At 36.2% G+C, this 21,115-nt stretch overlaps 1 protein-coding gene across 4 annotated transcripts; it reads right to left on the bottom strand.

The window, feature by feature from the left end:
- Window positions 1–2,368: 2,368 nt before the first annotated feature.
- On the bottom strand, window positions 2,369–20,117 carry LOC131156173 (uncharacterized). Of its 4 annotated transcripts, none has more exons than XM_058109647.1 (6): window positions 19,939–20,117; window positions 19,604–19,802; window positions 5,019–5,400; window positions 4,400–4,596; window positions 3,602–3,746; window positions 2,369–2,668 (listed from the first exon to the last, which is right to left on the bottom strand). In XM_058109647.1, the coding sequence occupies exons 2-6, from the start codon at window positions 19,660–19,662 to the stop codon at window positions 2,480–2,482; spliced, it is 972 nt and encodes a 323-aa protein (XP_057965630.1). In that variant the 5' UTR covers window positions 19,663–19,802; window positions 19,939–20,117; the 3' UTR covers window positions 2,369–2,479. The 4 variants fall into 4 exon arrangements, with proteins under 4 accessions (XP_057965630.1, XP_057965639.1, XP_057965649.1 ...); XM_058109656.1 differs by having other exon boundaries at window positions 19,604–19,795; XM_058109666.1 differs by having other exon boundaries at window positions 19,954–20,113.
- Window positions 20,118–21,115: the final 998 nt, after the last annotated feature.

Raw genomic sequence — 21,115 nt, 5'->3', positions numbered from 1 at the left:
GGGTCTGGTCTCAGAGAGTTGGTTTTTTGCAAATAGAGAGAAAAAAATCCTTGTCCTTGATCCCTCTCACCATATTTTGGATTACATGGAGAAAAAGAAAAGCTAGAGGTCATGAAGGAACTTCTACTTCCACCATCGCCTACGATAGATGGCTCTCTACGCTTTCCTACTGGTTTAGTGGGCAGCACATGCTGGACAGTCACTCAAATTTTGATCTCTTGGAAATACTGGCAACAGCTAATTGTTCTCTTTTGTTTTTTCACACCTCTCCTGCTTGTAAATGGGTGGGACCGCGGGACCCCCTTGGTGCCCTTTTGCTGATAAAAAAAAACAAAGAGGAACAATCATGTACTAGAGTCCTTTAAACATAAGATTATTTGGATACTCCTATCCTAGTCTCTTACCTAGAGAGAGAATATTTTTCAATAGTTTGAATGACCAATTATGTTTTCTTCTCTCTTATCTCCAACATGCAGTATAGGCCATATATTCCCGATCAATCATGTAGAAGGTTGTCATAATCTGCTATTAAGTTTCTGCTAAAAAAAAGTAGTTCAAGCACAGCAATGGACCCCCAAAAAAAAAAAAAAAATGGTAAACACAATGCAACACCTAGCACACAAAGCTCCCTTCCCATATAAGGGATTTGGGGAGACATGATATATCCAGCTCCATCTCCACATTAGAGGCTATTTTCATGACTTGAATATGTGACCTTTAGCTTTGGGTGTAACACCCTTGCCATTAGGTTAAGGCTCACTCTTAAAAGCGACACCCAGTGCACAAGGCTCCATACTGAGTCTTAGGCATGGTGTATGTAACTTTACCTCCACTTTTGTAGACACAGGTTTCTGTGACTTAAACCTGTGACCTTTAGATTTGGTTGCAACAAAAAAAGAAAGTGATAAGACATTACTTTCATTTCAAAAGACTCGAAAACTAAATCATTTAGCATAGCAAAAACTTTTCCCATCTACAATCTTGATTATTTCTTGAAAGTTCTTTATTTAAAAGCAGCTACCAGGGCCACATGCCTTTTTAGCAGCAGTGCAGTACGCAGGCTCACAAGTACCTCATTGTTAAGAGCATACAAAATCTCCAATTCCATATTGAGCATCTCAACAAGAACAGTGATATAATGAGTAACAAGTCTATGCTGATATAATGAGTAACAAGTCTATGCTATTAGGTCTTACCAATTTACCTAAATAAATGTTAGTTCCTTGTTACATATTCTCTAGCTTCCAGCTATACACATGTTAGTGCCACAACAAACAGATATGCTCCATTTTTGGGCAAAATGATTAGAAAGAGAACGTTTAAATGCCTGATTAAAAGTGAACCATTCCACCAACTTTTTCCTCACATTTAAGACTAAGCACATCCTTACCAATGCTGTCATTCCAAGATAAATAAAAAGTAATACTATCAGAAAAGATTTATTAGAAGTGGTAACAAAAATAAACATGTTACTGTAAACCATTAACAAAGAAAATTAAATGACATCGCGTAAAATAATGAAACTGATCCCTCTTCTAGATGCATCCAATAGACTCATTTCAGAGGCCTTAGAAGGCAAACTGGACACAGTCCGAACACAACACAAAGTACAAGGGACCAAGCTGAGTTCCATGGAATGCCCAAATGGACAAATGGTACTTTAACTAGTTTGCAAATCAGAGTGAGCTACATATATTAGTGAAGAATACCACTTAAAATAACCCTGTTTAGTTTAGTACTTATTTGCTAAATTATTAATTCTATATTGGGAAGAAAGCATGTCGTTTGCTATTTTCAGAAGATCCAATGACTAGGCATCCCAAGCACCTATGAAGCAATACAATATCAAGATCTTCTTGAGTTGGTGAAATTCAGAACATACAAGTGTTCTGAGCTAACTCGACACCAAAAGTCACTTTATCTACACCAAGATATACAAGATTTAAGTTGTCTGTTATATTAGAAAAGAAATGAAGACTTGTGTGTGCGCACGTGTGCACGTGCGAGTGTTTATAGGTAAACAGAAGAATAATCACTAATGCACCAAATGGGTGCAGCTCAAGTACAAAACAGCATTTACAAAGATATAGTATCTACAAAATAAAGAAATAACATATACAAGCAAATAGTTCACATATAAACATAGAATTATATGAATAAGCAAAGTCTTAACACAACCAACAACAACACCAACAGTTTAAAAGCACCATATTAAAGGGTCCCGAGGGTCCCAGTGCTGCTCATATCTAGATGCAAACAAGGGACACTTGGATGATAGCTCATGAGCCATTGTGCCATGGACAAATCTGATGGGTAAATGTTAGTGGGTTTACAATTCATCATCAGAAGTGGCTTGTGGGCTAAAAAATTCCAGGGTCAATAGTAATATGATTTTTTATGCAAAAGCTATTTTTTGCTTCATTGTTTGATCATCACAAGATTCCTCATAATATTGGAAAATACTACAGATTGCAGAATATTAGTGAAACATGAAAGAGAGGAAATAGTCTTTACTGAGATATTCATAAGCCAATATCATGGAAGTTCCCCATGCTGACATGCTGAAAAATCTTGGGCCCAGTCCTCTATATAAACCTTTCCAACCATCGTCCTTTATCAATATTTTAACAACCTGTCTTGTAGTAGTTTTCTTCTCATGTCCCATCACCTATAGGGCAGAAGCAGGACAAACTATTTACAACAAAGAACCAACACAATCACCAACTTAATCAAACATACAAAGTCAGCTAGTAAACTATAAGATCAAGTGTCAAACTATAGATAATTATTATGAATATATCCATCAAAGAAGAGCATAACTAATATCACAGGCAACCAGAAAGCAGGGAGGAAGAAGTCTATGCTCTTCTAATCATATGCCACAAAGGATGCATAGCATGTGCAATGTTTCTCTTCCATAATACAGTACATAACATAATAATGTGTATGTTAAATTAACATAATGGGAAGGTCTCTTCCTTGCTCGAAGGAAAAAATTTTACATGATGTTTTAAAATCGTTTTTGAAAAAAATGGAGATTGTAGTTAACAATCAAAAAATAAAATAAAATATATCTTCAAATGTTTCCAATGAATACTTGGGGCACTCCCCAATTAGTCAAGTTGCTGACAATAAAAAACTTGGGCGTGCCCTGTACTTCAATGAATTTCCAATAATTTTCTACGGAATTAATCAAAGAACTCTATCTTAAGCTTCCCCATTAGGTTTTAATCATCAAGAAACAAGATACATAATTATTGGGAGACTGGGAGAGCACTGTAATTCAAGTATAATCAGGAGGTCTCCAGATGACATGCACTACAGACATTAAACAAACTTGTGGAAGAAACCAATAGCTCAAAGTCATCTGGACAAGAAAATGACTGCAAAACGTTTTATATAAAAACGTACAAACCATTGAACTGGGAATGCTTGAAATTTGAAAAGTCTAATGCTGAGTTTTTCAGAGGATGCCCAAAAAATAAAATCATGAGAATAAAGAGTTCATTCTATGTGGCTGTATCCTTGTTAGATAATAGAATGGCTTCAAACTACAAGACACTTCTATGAAAAATTTAACCTCAAGTAGGTTTTAAAGTACCTGTAAGCGGGTCTTGATGGTATCCAGTGGGGTAGTGATGCAGGACGCTGTAGCACCTGCTGTTATACCTCCAGCAGCTTGAACCAATGCAATTGTCCACTGGCTTGGAGCAGCTACCTCGAGATCATGGCCATGGCCCAAAAGCCTGCCGAACATAATGGGAAGGTGACATCTCAATGAGAAATCAAGTCATGCTTTTACAAAGAATTTGGTATTAAATAAATGAAAACAGAAATTGTGTAAGAAAAATATATGATGCACCTGAAGCACACAATGTCAACTATAATGAAATCCATAATCCCTAGCTGTCCATTAGGATTTTCTAGATCAGTTTAGTGCAACATAGCCTTCCAGTTGATAAATTGGAATAAAGCAAAATAAGAAGACAATAATCAAGATACTGCAAAGTCTCAACACATTAGCTGTTGAAACTCTTTCCTGACAATTACCATTTTCGTTTTCCAGCTTAAATACAGTACTGGAATTCAAAGAATGGAAGTTCAAGTTTCAGTTAAATGCCTTCAAAGTTGGTATGCCCATGCAAAGGGTTTTGAAGAGAGTAACCGTTGGGATTTAGGAATTAAAAAAAAAAACTGATATCAATCAAGAAGATGCGTAAGTTTCACTGGTACACATCTTAAAATCCTAACGTACAACATGATGAACATCCACTCAGTATAGAAGATTACAGATTAGCACTGAGATTTGAGATAAAAGAGCTCTTCAAATTTTTAACAAAGCTTCATCATTAAGAAACATGTAACACAGCAATGACATAAAGCGACAAGCATCCCCCACCTCCAGATCACTCTTTGGCTTGAACCATACATTGCCCACCATACAGCAGTGGACGGAGAGTAAGTTATAACAGATAGGCCAAAACCTTTATATAATCCACGAATGCCATCAGCCTTCAAAATCTTACGAGCAACATCCAAACCGCCATTATACCTTGCATGGCCTGAATACCCTTGCACCATCAACTTCTGGCTGATCTGAACAGGATTCATTACAACTGAAATTAGAATCTCAAGATTTTCATTTTTATTTTCATTTTTATTAATGTGGAGTTCATCTAATCCTAAGCAATTTCATAGCCATAGGCTATGCTTGGGTAAATATTTCAAAAGCTAATTTGTAAAGCTGCTGTCAAGCAGAGGCAAAGTAATATTGTGCACCAACTTTTGTTCAACAAATCATAATTGGGAGGGAAAAGAAAATTATTAGCGGAGAGATTTCCAAAGTTTCCAGCTAATGCAAAACTTCACCCAAAAGTTGAGGGTTATAAATCACAGATCTGTAAGCAGCGCACATAGAATAATACCTCCATAAAGGTACGGGTTGTCCATTTTTTAACCTAGAGCAATCAAAAATCAAAATTTCATTATACTAAGATGATAGAAAAGAAAATGCATACCACATCAATTGGAACAAACACACTCTGGGCAAAAAGTGATGATGTCATGCCTGCAATTCCATTTGCTATGGCTGCTTGTGTAGGTTCAGACCATTTAAATGGTTCAACCATCTTGAAAGTAGCCACTTTTGTGGTTTCCAAAGCAGTTAAAAAAATAATCCTTGCAGGAACTGCACCAGTGATGACTGTGCCAAACCCTCTGTACAAGCCAGGGATCCCATCTGTTCTCAATATGCCCCTGATGACTGAAAATGCATTTCTCTCAGCAGCATCCCTCGAAGCCACCTGCAGCCTGGTTTTTACAACAGAGACTGGGTACAGTGCCACAGTAAGTCCTGTAAAGAGGCCAGCTCCTATGACATAAAACTTAGTTTTATCAAGCCTGCATAATTTGGAAAATAATATGAGTATAAAAAGTATCAGATTTAAAAATCAATATCAGAGGGAACAACTTAATTGATGGCATACATAGATCAATGCCATAAAAATAAAAAAAAAAAATAAAAAAATAAAAAAAGTTCAAGTAACAAAAATATCCTGGAGAAAAAATTTGGATAATTTATGTTTCATCTTGACAATGGGTTCCTTCTATACACTATTTTTGGATAGGTAAACGGACACAGCCTAACACCACCTATCCACCCCCCTCTCCCCAACCAAAAAGGAAAAAAAAAAAAAAATGCATGCACACAACCCTAAAAGGTGTGAAACCCTGACCTCTGCTACAGGGAACAGGAGATGATTCCCTGGGCCACAAGCCAATGGTCAAAATAACAATTTCAATGATGGTTATAAATGCTAATTGCTCAATACTTTTAATAATTAACTTGTTTAAGTGATTGGGCTTATTGCTTCTTTCATGAAAATGTATGGTTAGAACAAAACTTGCCAGATTTTAGATAGCAAATTTATTCATGGTTCAGCGATGAACTTTCCTTCATCATGATACATATTTTTCTCTTTTTTTTTTTCGGATAAGCAAAGAGACTTTTAAATTAAGAGGCACCAGGGGAGGGTGCAACCTAAATACAAAAAAAGATTTACAATGAAATAACATCAATAAAACCAATGGCAGCATGAACGTTGACAAAATGCTGCACACTAAACCAAAAATAGTTTTAAGTCACATTCTGTACAGTATATAGAGTTGTTTTCGCTTCTTCAAAAGCCATCCAATTTCTATCCTTCCACATAAGCCAGAAAACAGTAAGGGGGTTAATTAAATAATTTCTCTTTTCCTTTGTAAACCAGAAAACACCCCCAAGCCCATAGCTCTCCCACAACATAACCTGCCCCCACCCATTTAATCCCCACTATATTCAGAACACAGATTCCTTGTCCAACTATGGTCAACAGGGGGGGTGGTGCAGATGCTCTACTTCACTCTTGCACAGAGAACATCTAATCACGAGAACCATTCTCCTTTTCTTTATGTTATCCAGAGTGAACATCTTGCTGCTAGCAGCTTCCCATGCAAAGAAAGTGATTTATGTGGGAGCACCATGGGAACATCTTATCTTCACCAAAACTCTGATCTGAATCAATACTTCTGAAGTAAGATTGCACCTTAAACCTGCCACTCTTTGTTATTTTCCAGTTCACCCCATCCTTCCCCCCTTCTAAAACAGCTACAATCAAAAGAATTGTAGAACACTTCAAGTTCACAATCTTGGGCTCTTATAATGAAACTAACATCCTATTGAGATACTGCATACTCGAAGTAATCCTACCTCCCCCCTTTTTCTCCCTTGGAAACCTCACCACATTAAAATCACCCCCTATAATCCACCTGTGAAAACAAAAATCATACACCTCAATTAAATCCTCCTAAAACTAAGATAGCCTAGTCAAACCACACCAACGTAAACCACCACTGACCTCTATGTCTAGCTTCCAACAAACCAAAAGGGAGAAGAACCCTACAAAACTGTCAATTCTAGAAATGGGACAAGTGTCCCACTCAATAAAAATCCCCCAAGCCAATCATTGGACAGGAGAATCTCCCACTCCTTACGTCTACCCTTCCAAATACTCCTAATCACACCCCCCACCGCACAACCATCCACAATATCAAGCTTTGTTTCTTTATTAGGAGGAAATTTTTTTTTTTTTTTTCAATACTTAGCCATCACCCTTTTTCCCAAGGTCCTCCAAAATGCTTATGTTCCAGGCAATAATCCTTAACTTCCTCCCCCACACCCCCACCCCCCCCCCAAAAAAAAAAAAAAAAACTAATAATTGACAGAAGTTGCTATTTTGTTTAACTCTTTTTGGGCCCACTTTTTTCTCCTCTCATAGTTCTTAGGTGTAACAACCACCTTCAGCTCTTGCCCTAGAGGACTCACAAATTTAATATCCATTCCCTATAGGTGTTTTGTGGGTCTAGTTGCCTCTCTCACCCTTTAGCAGACAATAGCCAAAACTCCTCCCTCATTAGTTTCCTGCCCTCAGACCCAAAGCAATATAATGGGATTTAGGCAGATTAGGAATGGGAAGAATAACTTCTAGTGAATTTGAGCTACCCTGATCTTTCACTAGAGGCTCTTCCACAGTACTATATATCTCTCTACCGTGCATAGGATCAATTAAGCTACATTGGAAGAACAATCACAAAAAGGAACTATTGCCAAAGACCCCTCCTCGATCACACTGACTTGGTCATCTCTGTCCATCAAATAGCAAACACCAACACGTGCTTCTTCAAAAACTTTCTAGAAGCCTCATCCCCCTCTTCATTCTACCCAAATAATAAACATTCCCCTAAGTTCACTTGAAATTAGGAAGAACCTCGTACCATGGCTGAGATAATGACTCTGTCACAAAATCATTATCTACCTTTTGCTCTGCCATCAACTAGTCCAAGTGTTGAACAATAAGTCATTATCAAACTTGCACAAGCTCTCCACATTGACTGAATCTTGCGAGGAGATCTCTCCAATCTCTACGCTAGATTGCTGCTTCAATTCACTTAGTGCTAAAAGGAGAAGAGAGGGCTTTTTTGCACAGAAACAATCGGCTCATCTAGAGCAACAAAAGTCCTGTCCCTCTTCAATCCCATGCTGTCATTTTGCTTCACTCCCTCGTTGGGCCCTTCTGCACCTTTTTGCATAGCAGCTTCAGCATCCTCTTTTCAAATAACATCACTAGACCTGTAGGATTCTTGAGCCAGGTCACTAATGGTAACTAAATTTTTTAGTTCAACTTACCACTCTGTCAGCCTCTTTAGGCCCAACTCTTATGCCACAATGTTTTCAACAACAGATCACATCTCTCAGTGCTAAGTAAAGAAGAGAGTTTTTTGCATAGAAACAATCAGCTCATATAGAAGCAAAGCAAGTCTTGTCCCTCTTCAATCCCAAGATGTCATTTTGCTTCATTCCCTCTTTGGGTCCTTCCACACCCTTTTGTGTAGCAGCTTCAGCATCCTCTTTTCAAATAACTTCACTAGAATTGTATGATTCTTTATTCAGATCACTAATCAGAGATGACCTCTCTAGTTCAACTGACCCACCCTGTCAGTCTTTTCAGGCCCAACTCTTATGCCACAATGTTTTTAACAGCAGCCGACATCTTATTTACCCTTATCTCCTTCATAGCACTGAGTCCATTTCTATGGCTTGTGTCTAGACCCATGTGGATTGTAGGTATAGAAACTAATGTAGGCCCACATGCCTTAGGCACACTGTGGTGCCTCCTACATCGATACATCTCATCTTGATTTTATCTTAAATTCTCAAAACTAAATCATTATCCCCTCCCCTTTTGTTTCGCAAAAAAATTGGAACCCTACCTTGGTAGTTTATGACAGGATCCCTATGATTGCAAAGCACAACCTCATTTAAAATGAAGATATTAATGAATTTTTGTGAAATGGTTTCACGAGATTCAGCCAATTGTCTTCATCGAGGGGTATCATTGAGAAACAAGAATCCATGTTATCAAAGGATTTCCCTACAATTATTTCTAGTGTAGAATGAGTCAATCATCCATTTTGGTATCTTATTGAATAAAAATGGTGATATTCTTCCTCCATTGATCAAGAATTTCAATTTTTAAGAAGTATCATGATCATCCAATAAGAAGGGTTTCAATTTTTTTTCAAATGAACGATTTGTGGACCATTGATTCTAACAACTGATTGCAAAGTTGATCATTCAGACCTTTCAATTCATAGATGTGGATCTCAGACCTATGAGTGGGGGCATATTCCTAAAACTCAAAAGGGGAAAAGGAAGTGAGTTAAACAAGAAGAGAATCAACTCTACCATTGGAAAATCTGGATTTCTTCACCAGAGCTTTGCAAAAAACATAAGCATAAGACCCTTCCAATCTTCACTAAAATGCACTGGTTCCCCTTTTTTTAATCCTCTGAATATTAGTCGAACAACAATCACAACAGCATAAGACCATCCCTACAATTAAAGACTACTCGTCTGGATAGGTTTTTGTTTTGTAGTGAGTTGGAGGATGAATTTTCTATTCTTTCACAAGTTGTCTCGTCTAGATTGATGTCAGACCATTTCCCTAGTTTGTTTACATTCATCAAGGTGAAGTGGGCCCTACTATTTTTAAATTTGAAAAAATGTGTCTTGATAATCATATTTTTATCCTTTGGTTAATACAACTTGGAGTGAGGAGTATGAGATGGGTTGGGAATGGTTTAGGTCAAGAAAAATCTAAAGTGTCTTCTAAAGGTGTTGAGCAAGTGGTATATTGAAGTTTTTAGGGATAGTAGGGTGAAGAAGTCTAGCATTTTAGGCAAACTAGTTTTTTGGATGTGAAAGACGAGGGTAGTCTTACAAAAAACAAAAAAAAAAAAAGTGAATTCATTAAGCGGTTTGCTTTTAAAAATGAATTAGAGGAGGTGACTTTTTGGAAAGTGATGGAGTTGGAGGCAAACGACCAAGTTTAAATGATTAGGGAGGGTAACAGTAATTCAAACCATTTCATAGGATGCCAAATAGAAAAATGAGGTGGAATTTGATTAGGGAATTTTAACTTTTCCTTTTTTTTAGGGGGGAGGGGGTCTTCCAATCCTTGTTTGGGAGTATTTCATTCTTTCCAAATGTATTTACTAAGGATGATAAGAGCAGGCCTATGTTTGGGGATTTGGAGTCGAATTCCTATATCTAGTGATCAAATGAAGTGGTTGCAAAGGCCTTATAAGGAGAATGAAGAGAGGTATGTTGTGTTTGGGGTGGATAGGGGTAAGGCTTAGGGGTCGGATAGTTTTTATATGGCATTTTATCAGGAATCGTTGGGATTTGGTTAGGGAAGATTTGATGAATATTTTTAATTTGTTTTATATTATTGGGGTTTTAGGAGAAAACATTATTTCTATGTTCATCACTTTAGTGATGCCTAAGGAGAGTCGATCTATTAAGTTTTCTAATTTTCGACCTACTAGTCTTGTAACCGATGTGTATAAGATTATTGCTAAGGTTCTAGTAGATAGGTTGAGTTTTGTGTTAGGAGAAATTATTTCTCAAGCCGAGGTAGACAGACTGAGGATGGTATTGTAGTAGCTAATGAAGATGTGGAGGATGCTCATTGGAGGAAAAAGGGAAGGGGGGGTGTAATGGCGTATCTAAATTGGATTTAAAAAAGGCTTATGATTGGGTTAGTTGGAATTTTTTTTGGATAAGATCCTTATTAGAAAGGGTTTTAGTTAGAGATGGAGGTCTTGGTTGAAGTATTGCTTGTCTAATGCATAATTTCCTTTAATAGTTAATGGAGAACCTAAGGCATGGTTAGAGCTTCGAGAAGTGTTACACAAAGGGATTTGCCCTCTTTTTTGTTTGTCATCACTGTAGATGTCTTGAGAAGATTGGTAGAAAGGGCTGTGACTAGAGAGTTTTGAAAGGAATTGGGTTGGAGAGTGAGAGGCTGGTGGCGTCCCATCTTCAGTTGGTGTCTAACACTATATTTTCTTAGTTGACCATGGATTTTTTAATTTTTTTTTTAATGTGCTTACTATTTTGCAACTCTTTAAGAGGATTTTGAGTCTAAAAAATCTGGAGAAGAGTGGAATTGCAGGTATTAATCTTAAATCTAATAGATCTTTGGAGTTGGCTTCTTTAGTGGGGTGCAGTATTCTATAGTGGCCTATGATGAATTTAGAGATTTCTTCGAGAGGTAGTCCTAGGTTGGTGAGGTTTTGGGATCCAATGATGGAGAAGGTGTCTAAGCATCTGGATGGGTTGTGTTAGCCTTAATGGCTATATGATCCTAATTGTCATATTTTGATGATTACAACCCATTAGTGGTTCTAAGTCACTAACCTTTGCATATCAAGTTATGATAGGTATAAGTGGAGAAATCATGAAGATACAAGTTAAAATGTAAAGATCAAGTGGACACTCACATGGAAGATCTCAAGCACATCCAATGGATCAAGTGTGAATTTATATGTACTGGGGAGTATTTGAGGTAGAATTGTTGCAACTCTTTTAGTACTGTTTCACGCAAGCATATTGAGCAAGAGTTGAACAATTTGCACATGCATACTAGTCCATATAGTATATAGGATATCACTCATCATTTGAATGAAAAATATATCTTTCATAGTGTTTACACTTGGATTTTTTCAAAGTCAAAACCATGATTTATAAGATGAAAGAGTTGCATATCCTAAACTCAAGTTTGTTTAGTAAAGGACAAAGGTTAAATGGCCTAAGTGTTGAACACACTAATATACTTGGTCCTGGTTGGGTAAAGATCATTTTCATGTACCTAAAATACAAGAAAATCAAAGATTTGATAAAACAGGGAAAATCGTCGCCGGTCATCCATGGGTGCATCAACGGTTTCAAGTAGAAGCTAATTAGGAAAATAGCCTGAAGAAAACCGTCCACAGTTTGAGGAAACCGTCAATGGTTTGGTGGAAATTGTCCACAATTTGAGGAAACCGTCCACGATTTTGTGAAACCGACAACGGTTTGTGTTGGGATTCAAGACCCAATGGTTAGTTTTCTGTGTCTAACGGCCATAAAACAGCTAGTACACAATTTTTCCTATAAATACAAGGCTCCGAACTTGTTCTAGGATGCATCTTTAGTACTTCACACTTGGTGAACATTAATTTCAAGCACATTGCATCTTAGTTCATAAATCTAGTGCTCACTATCTTTCTTGCTCTCTAAACTTGTATGCGATTCAATACTGGAGAGATTAGTGTGAGGATTTCTTTGTGTTGTAATTAGCTCATTCAAGGAGCATCATCTACATCAACAACACCGTCTATATATTCTTCAAATTGTAAAGGGTTCTTGGTGAACCTAGCTTGAAAGCTCTTCGCGAGCAAGAAGGGATTTGTTCCCTTGGTGGTGTAAAGGCTTCTCCGTCCTTCAGGAGTACATATAGTGGATTTGGAATCCTTGAGTGTGTCTCAAGGCGTGGACGCAGGCAAGGGGCCGAACCACGTTAATATCGTTTGTTAAGCTTTTCTTTCCTATACTCTTTAATTTACATTTTGTGCATGGTTTATTTTATATATATTGTGATATAATTATTATCTTGCCAAGATTTTTATTTTGTAGAGAAAAGCAATAATCCGCAGCACTAAATTTATTGGAGTAACTTCTAGAGCATAAAAGATCAATAGCGGATATGGTAGACACTACATTTTCTCAAGGGCAATCCATGGATCGACCACCAAAGTTCAATGGGACTAACTATCCTTCATGGAAGAATAGACTGATCATGTTCATTCAATCATGCGATCTTGATATGTGGGTGATTATCACTAATGGAGATTTCTCCTTCACCAAGAAAAATGACAAAGATGAAGATATACCAAAGTCAAGAATGGAATTGACAACGATTGAAAAGAGGTTGGTACAACTTAACTTCAAAACAAAAAGAATTGTCTTTATTGTGCTTTAAGCGATGATGAGTACAATTGTATTTGCGGATGTGAAACTGCAAAAGAAATTTGGGACAAGCTTGAAGTCACGTATGAAGGTATGTCCCAAGTCAAGAAATCTAAGATATATATGTTAGTAAAAGAGTATGAGATGTTTAAAATGGATGAAGGTGAGACAATCACATCTATGTTTACTCGCTTTACTCACATCATAAACGAATTAAAAGCACTTGGTAGGGTTTATTCGATGGAAGATAATGTGCAAAAGGTTCTTCAATCTCTACCCGAGTCATGGCATGCAAAATCAATAGCCATTGAAGAAGCTAAGGATCTAACCAAGGTTTCCCTAGATGAGTTAGTTGGGTCACTCATGACCTATGAAGTTAAGAAGAAAAATACAGCATTAGAACTAGAAACACCTAAGAAGGAAATGGGAATTGCCTTGAAATAATCAACTCAAAAAGAAATAATTGAGGATGATGATGAAGATAATGAGGATGATGTAGCTCTACTCACAAGGAAGTTCAAAAAAATTTTGATGAAAAGATGAAAGTTTGGCAAACAAATTGGAAGAGGAGAAGCAAGCAAATGTGATAGCATGAAATGCTATAATTGCAAAAAGATTGGGCACAAGATAGCAGATTGTCCCTTCAACAAAAACAAAGGAAATTATCGACAAGGAGACAAGAAGAAAAACAATGCTATGAATGCTACAACGTGGGACGAATTCGATGGACTCTCCACCGACAATGAAGTAGAAGAGGAAGCGGCTCACTTTTGTCTCATGGCAAACGATCAAGAAGAGGTAAGTTCCGATGATGATGAAAATACTCCTACATATGATGAATTTGAAATTACATGCACCAAATTATTTGATGAATTAGTTTTAGTCAAAAGAAGGAACAAGAATCTTGAAGAAAAACTTGCAAAATGTAAACAAAAGGAACCTTGTTTTTGTGCTATTTTGAAAGAAGAAAATATCTTCTTTAAAAAGGAAAATGTGGAGCCTTATTACAACTGCTCAAAAAGATCATGAACTTCTCAAAGTAAAAGTAGAAAATTTGAAAAATCAAATTGAAAATAGTTTAAAAGAAAATATTCTATTGAAAAAGAAAATTGGAGATTATAGTAAAATTATTTACAAATTCACCAATGGGAAAGAAAGCTTTAATAAACTATTAGGAGCCCAAAGAAATAGTATTTACAAAAAGGGTTTGGGCTATGGTTCATCTTATAACTCTCTTGGTTATTTTGATTTTTATGCCAAAATAAATGCTTCATCAAATAAAAATAGGGCAACTAAGCCAAATCCCTTACATGCAAACAAAACTTATTTGTATTGTGAAAGAAATGGTCATATACGTTATTCTTACCCCTTTAGAGGTGCTAGAGGTAAAGAAAGGAAGCTTGAATGGGTTGTTAAGAAGACTAACCCCTTAGGACCCAAGAAAGAATGGGTGCCAAAACAAATCACTTAATTTTGTTTTGTAGGTATGCTTGAAGACCAAATCTAGAAGGAGCAAGTGGTTTCTTGATAGTGGTTGTTCAAGGCACATGACGAGTGGTGCAAGTAAATTTATCTCTCTCACCTACAAGAAAGAAGGTTTCGTGACATTTGGTGATAATGCCAAAGGAAAAATCATTGGTAAAGGAAAAATAGGTAACTCTTCTATTACAATTGACAATGTGCTGCTTGTTGATATCTTGAAGCATAACTTGTTGAGTATTAGTCAATTATGTGATAAGGGTTTTAATATTATTTTCCGATCTACTCAATATCTTATAAATGATTTAAATGGAAAAACTATTCTAGTTGGTCAACATGAATCAAATGTCTATACTATTGAGTTTGATGATGTTGAAACTAATGATATGAAATGCTTGGACACAACTCATGAATCTAGTTGGTTATGGCATAGGAGACTTGGTCATGCTAGTATGGACTTATTGCAAAAATTATCTTCTAAGGATTAGGTTCATGGTTTACCAAAAGATAATTATGTCAAGAACAAAGTTTGTGATGCATGTCAATATGGTAAACAAATCAAGTCATCCTTTACACCTAAAAAGGAAATTTCTACATCTAGGCCTTTGGAGTTAATTCATCTAGACTTCATCTAGATTTGTTTGGTCCTAATGATATTACAAATATTGGTGGAAAACTCTTTCCATGATTAATTTTACCATTGCTCACCAATTCAGAGAAGGAAATAAGGCTGTGGATTTCTTGGCACGTCAGGGACAGGAAGGCACCACTATGAGATATCTGGAGTTTGATTCTTTACCTCGTCTAGTTAAAGGCAAGATATGACTTGACAAAATTGGTCTCCCTAATTTAAGAGTCTAATGTGTTGTTTTGTCTTCGTTTTCCTTTTCGGTACGTTTTGTTTCTATATATTTGTAATTTGCTTTGCTGGAACCACGGTTTTCCTCCGCCATAAGTGAGGGGTTTTCTAATAAAGTAAGGAGGTGCCGCCCTCTTTTACCAGAAAAAAAAAAGAGTATTGGTGGAAAATTATATGCATTTTTAATTATTGATGACTACACTAGATTTACATGGGTGATGTTTCTTGCAAATAAAAGCGATACGGTTAATGCTTTTATTAAGTTTTGTGCTAAGATTCAAAATGAGAAGGGGCTTTCCATTGTCAACATTAGAAGTGATAGAGGACGTGAATTTAAGAATAAAGAAATAGAAATTTTTTGTGATGAGCATGGCTATGCACACAATTTCTCGGCACCAAAAACTCCACAACAAAATGGAGTGGTTGAAAGGAAATATCAAACACTTCAAGAGATGGCAAGGGCAATGTTAAATGAACATGGTCTTCCTAAACACTTTTGGGCCGAAGCGATAAATACCGCATGCTATGTAAGTAATCGTGTAGTTATAAGGTCTAAAATTGGTAAAACTCCATATGAAATTTGGAAGGGACGAAACCAAATATTTCTCACTTCAAGGTTTTTGGTTGCAAGAGTTTTATCCTAAATGATAGAGATTATCTTGCAAAATTTGATCCAAAATCTGACGAAGGACTTTTCCTATGGTATGCTCTAAATAGCAAGGCTTATAGAATCTTCAATAAAAGAACTCAAACTATTCAAGAATCTACTTATGTTGTTTTTTATGAAGCTAACACCTTTGTTCCAAAGCCAATTGTTCATAAGGATGAAGACGATCATATAGGTATACTTAGAGTGGAAATAGAACTTGAACAACTTAGGATAAATGAAGAGCTAGGAGAAAATAATCAAGAAGATAAGATTGAACATCCTAAGATTGTGTCACAAATTCAAAATGATTTTTAGAAGCAAAATGAAGAAGCCAAGGAGCTTCATAAGGCATGGAAATTCATCAAAAATCATCCAACGGATCTCATCATAGGAAGTCCATCTAGAGGAGTAAGCACAAGATCACATCTTAAGAATGGATGCAACTACATAGCCATTGTGTCACAAATTAAGCCAAAGAACTTCGAAGAAGCAAAAAATGATGAAAGTTGGATCATGGCAATGCAAGAGGAGCTCAACCAATTTGAAAGGAACAAGGTATGGGAACTAGTCCCAAGACCCAAGAATACCTCCATAATTGGTACAAAATGGGTATTTAGGAATAAGAAAGATGAAGATGGCAACATAGTGAGAAACAAAGCAAGATTAGTTGCTCAAGGGTATAATCAACAGGAAGGTATTGATTTCGACGAAACCTATGCTTCGGTAGCTAGATTAGAAGCTATTAGAATGTTACTAGCTTTTGCATGCTTTGAAAACTTTAAACTATTTCAAATGGATGTTAAAAGTGTCTTTCTTAATGGGTACATTACCGAAGAAGTTTATGTTGAACAACCCCCTGGATTTGGAAGTCATTTATATCCTGATCATGTGTTTAAACTCACAAAAGCCCTTTATGGTTTAAAACAAGCACCTAAAGCACGGTACGTATGATAGATTAAGTAAATATATTTTAGAAAATGGGTTCTCAAGAGGAAAGATCAATACAACCTTGTTTTTAAAATACAAAAAGGATGACATGTTGGTTGTACAAATCTATGTAGACGAAATTATCTTTGGTGCTACAAAGGAGATCATGTGTAAGGAATTTGCTATATCTATGCAAGAAGCCTTAGAAATGAGCATGATGGGCAAATTAACCTTCTTCCTTGGACTAAAATTTAACAAGTGAAAAATGGAATTTTCATCAATCAAGCCAAGTACGTAAAGGACATGCTCAAGAAATTTGGATTGGAGGATATCAAGTCGAAATCAACTCCTATGAGCATGACAACCAAGCTTGACATGGATGAAATGGATGAAAGTGGTAAGAAGGTAGATTCAAAGCTCCATCGAGGTATGATTGGTAGTTTGCTATATTTAACATCTAGTAGATCAGATATCATTTTTAGTGTATGCATGTGCACTAGATTACAATCATGTCCTAAAGAATCTCATCTAATTGCAGTTAAGCGAATCTTTAAGTATCTTGCTGGAACTTATAATTTAGGCTTATTTTATCCTAGGAATGCACCGTTTAATCTTGTGTGTTACTCAGATTCCAATTATGCTGGGTGCAAAACGGATAGGAAAAGTACTAGTGGCACGTGTCATTTTCTTGGTCATTCACTTGTTTCATGGTTCTGTAAAAAGCAAATTTCGGTTGCTCTTTCAATCACCGAAGCTGAGTATGTGGCTGCCAGTAGTTGTTGTGCACAAATCTTATACATTAAATAACAACTTGAGGATTATAAAATGTCACTCAATCGTGTTCCTATTCACTATGATAACACAAGTACAATCAACATTTCGAAAAACCCCTGCTTACATTCTCGAACAAAGCACATTGAAATTAGGCATCACTTTATTCAAGATCATGTTCAAAAGGGTGATGTAGAACTCGTCTTTGTCAATACTGAAAATCAACTAGCAAATATTTTAACACAACACCTAAAGAAAGATCGCTTTTGAAAAATTAGGCATAAATTAGGTGTGTGTACTCATGACATCATTTAAATTAATGGAAAATTATTACTCTTTCATTATGAGTATATGTGTTGGTGAAAATCAATCTAGTTAAGTTGATGGTTTGGTTCTACACCAAACCGTCGACAGTTTTAGGTTTTTGTTGGGGCAGTGTCTATAAAACAAACACACGAGCTTTTTAAAACATACTCAAAAACCCTTGAAAACAAACATCTGCTTTCCTTCCTCTAAAATCCTCAAAATCTCTTCCCAAAGTCTTGCAACCACGGCTCCTAAGACTAAGAGAGGCAAAGGGAGTTCCTCCAGGAGACATGAGAAGGAACCAATTTGCGATTCTACGCCTCCTCCTCAAACCCAAGAAAGGCCAAGAAAATCTACTGAGGAGTGGTCCAGATTGTTTGTATCAAGGGAAGCTTACTTACGATTCAAGAAGGATATCTCCAAGAGAAACATAGTAAGTATCAAAATCGTTCCAATAAGATTCCTTGAAAACAACTTTCCATCGGTTGGGAGTTCCTCATGACTCACGATGATCTATATATCCTGAGTTAGTAAAGGAATTTTAAGCTAACTTTGTGCATCTACACCTTGCAAATCAGCACACTCTAGGGTATGGTGATTTACTTGGATGCCGACACATTAAATGCCATTATGTTTTGTGGAAGATATGATGTTGCAAGTCTCCTAGGCAAAGTTTGGCCTGTTTATAGGGATTGGTTTAATCCCCATGAAGCACTTTAGTTAATAATAGGAAATCCAAATGTGCCAGAGATGGCAAAACCCAAAGCTAAAGATCTCACAGTTGAATTCAGGGTTTTGCATCATATGATCACCTACAACGTCTCACCTAGACATGGTGGACGCGATACGGTGATGCATGGAGACATCTTTGCTATGTATTGTATTTGGAATAGACGTGGGATTGATCTGCCTTCCATCATTTTGCAACACATGAAGGACAATCTGTGTAAGAAGAATGGGTGTCTGCCTTTTGCTCGTCTGCTTACACGCATCCTTTCCTACCACAATGTTGCATTCGCTGGTGCTGCGGCGGAATATCCTACTTCGGATGGCATATATTCCGAGTCCACTCTGAAAAGTAAAACCAACACACCCATGAACTAATACACTCTAAGGCTCTTAAGATATTCTTAAATCAGATTTTGAATATTTGATACCCTCATCCCAAATTGATAATAATGTGTTTTTTCTTTTTTCTTTTTTTGGCCATAAGTTCCAAGCAACCGAGAACTCGTGAACCATTTCAGATGAAGTGCTAGCTGTGCTACAGGCTAAAAAATTACAATTAGGTTCTTCCCAATCTCATGGATTTCAAGGTTGATACTGAACGTGATTGAGGTTTGCCCACAACTCGATTGAAAAGTAAACCCAACCCACCCACGAACTTATGCACTCTAGGCAAATGAATTCCTGCGTGAATTTAGGAAGCAAATCATCTTTTAAATGCCTGTGTATTATTTTTCTGCTTCATATTTGTCCCTTAAAAAAATTACCGAATATACTTATTAAGAGAGTCAGAATGTTATCATGATTATTTCGAACGACAGTGGCCACCATCAGCACGCTTCAATGCTTCGTTGTCCAAAAAAATTGAAAGCAGAAAAGCAAGCAAGAGATTAAGAAGGAAGATTATCAACAAGCAATAATAATAATTAGGAGCGAAGCAACGACACATACGCGATAACAAAGCAAAGAAATACAGATTATAAGTATGAAGACTTACCTATCCCAATTGATCTCCGTTTGACTGAAGGAATGAGCTTGAGAACCGGATGAACTCATTGAACAATGTCTGGCCGAACCGAATCCAAAACCATAAATCTCTCAGAAATTTCCCAAATCGAAGCAAACCAATAATGTATTTCTTTTCATAGAAGAAACGATATCAAGGCCAGGGAAATCGCACGCACGGCATCTGTTTGCTAAAATGTCAAAGAAATACTTTTCGCATTAAGTACGCATATTTTTGGGCGGGGCTTTGGGAAAGAGAAGTGAGAATAGAAATATATAAAGCATTTTCTTCAGAAGTTAACTCGTATTTTGTTTCTCAATTCTCACATTTCTGGGGGATACGCCAAATTCTTCAATCGGCAGTCGGCCGTCGTCAGGATGTGAGTCGTTGACGGGGAATTAGGTCATCAACGGCGGCGACATCGTCTGCGATCGGGTCCACTACTTTCCATTACAACGCTGAGAGTCGTAACTGTCACCTATAAGACAAATGGCATATTGCAAGTAAGACATTTCCTCTGATGCGGGAGGATATCTATTTCCCCATTGGTCATTATCAAAAAAAAAAACATCTCAACTAATATCTTTTTTTATAGTATATGAAATATTATTTTTAATTACATTATGTTGGAGGAGACTTAAATTTGAAATTATATTAGATTTGGATAAATTGTAATGTAAAATTGTATTGTAATTTGTCTAAATTCATCCAAATTCAAATCAAAGGTTTGAAATTCATACTCCTAAATACATACGGTATAAAAATATTTATCCTAATTTTGGAAGCAATAATTTTTCATTTTAAATTAGATTTATGTGAAGTAAAAAGAACATCGTAAAATTTATGTCCCAATATTATCATAATGTATCTAAGATTGGGTTTGAAAATGTAATATTTTGTAAATAGGAATGAAAATTCACAAAATAAAATTAAATGTATCACTTGAAACTTTTAAATCTACAATTTCATTTAAACTTTCGTTACATTTCATTCAAATCTCATTCCACTCCACACATTGATGATGACAAAAGAGTTTAATAATAACTCTTAATCATAATTTATTAACTAAATTTAGTATTTGACCCCATTCTAAGCAATTTGAGATGTTTGATTATTTATCAAGCTATCAATTTGAAAAATATGAAAAAAAAAATTGCTCAAAATTAGCTTTTATTTCTTTACTAAACATCAAATGACCATTAGTGGATAAAAGTTTCAATGGAATTTATAGAAGGAAAGCTAAAGTTCCAAAGGACAAACTTCATTTCCTCGACTTTAAAAGAAAATTTTTACTCTCTCTCTCTCTCTCACACACACACACACAAAGTAGAAGCAAAAGTTCATGAAAGTGTGTTAACATCAAATCATATAGTATGGTGCTTTTGTGAAATCAAATGGTCTTTGGTTCATTACCTGAGCAATCCAAAGCTTGCAAGTACAAGAAGAAACAAATGATTTAGAAGGTCCAAGGTGGAATTTTTATTACTAGAATTTTTTTGTGGA

This window comes from Malania oleifera, chromosome 1, assembly GCF_029873635.1.
Source record: "Malania oleifera isolate guangnan ecotype guangnan chromosome 1, ASM2987363v1, whole genome shotgun sequence".
NCBI lineage: Eukaryota > Viridiplantae > Streptophyta > Magnoliopsida > Santalales > Ximeniaceae > Malania > Malania oleifera.
Note: the sequence above shows the minus strand (reverse complement) of the source record. Positions and strands in the feature narration are given on the sequence as shown.

Coding starts and splice junctions, on each gene's coding strand:
- LOC131156173 (XM_058109647.1), bottom strand. CDS start 19,662: ATGAGTTCATCCGGTTCTCAAGCTCATTCCTTCAGTCAAACGGAGATC. Junction 4,597..5,018: donor TGTTTGTTCCAATTGATGTG/GTATGCATTTTC, acceptor AATCCTGTTCAG/ATCAGCCAGAAGTTGATGGT. Junction 3,747..4,399: donor AGCCAAAGAGTGATCTGGAG/GTGGGGGATGCT, acceptor TATGTTCGGCAG/GCTTTTGGGCCATGGCCATG.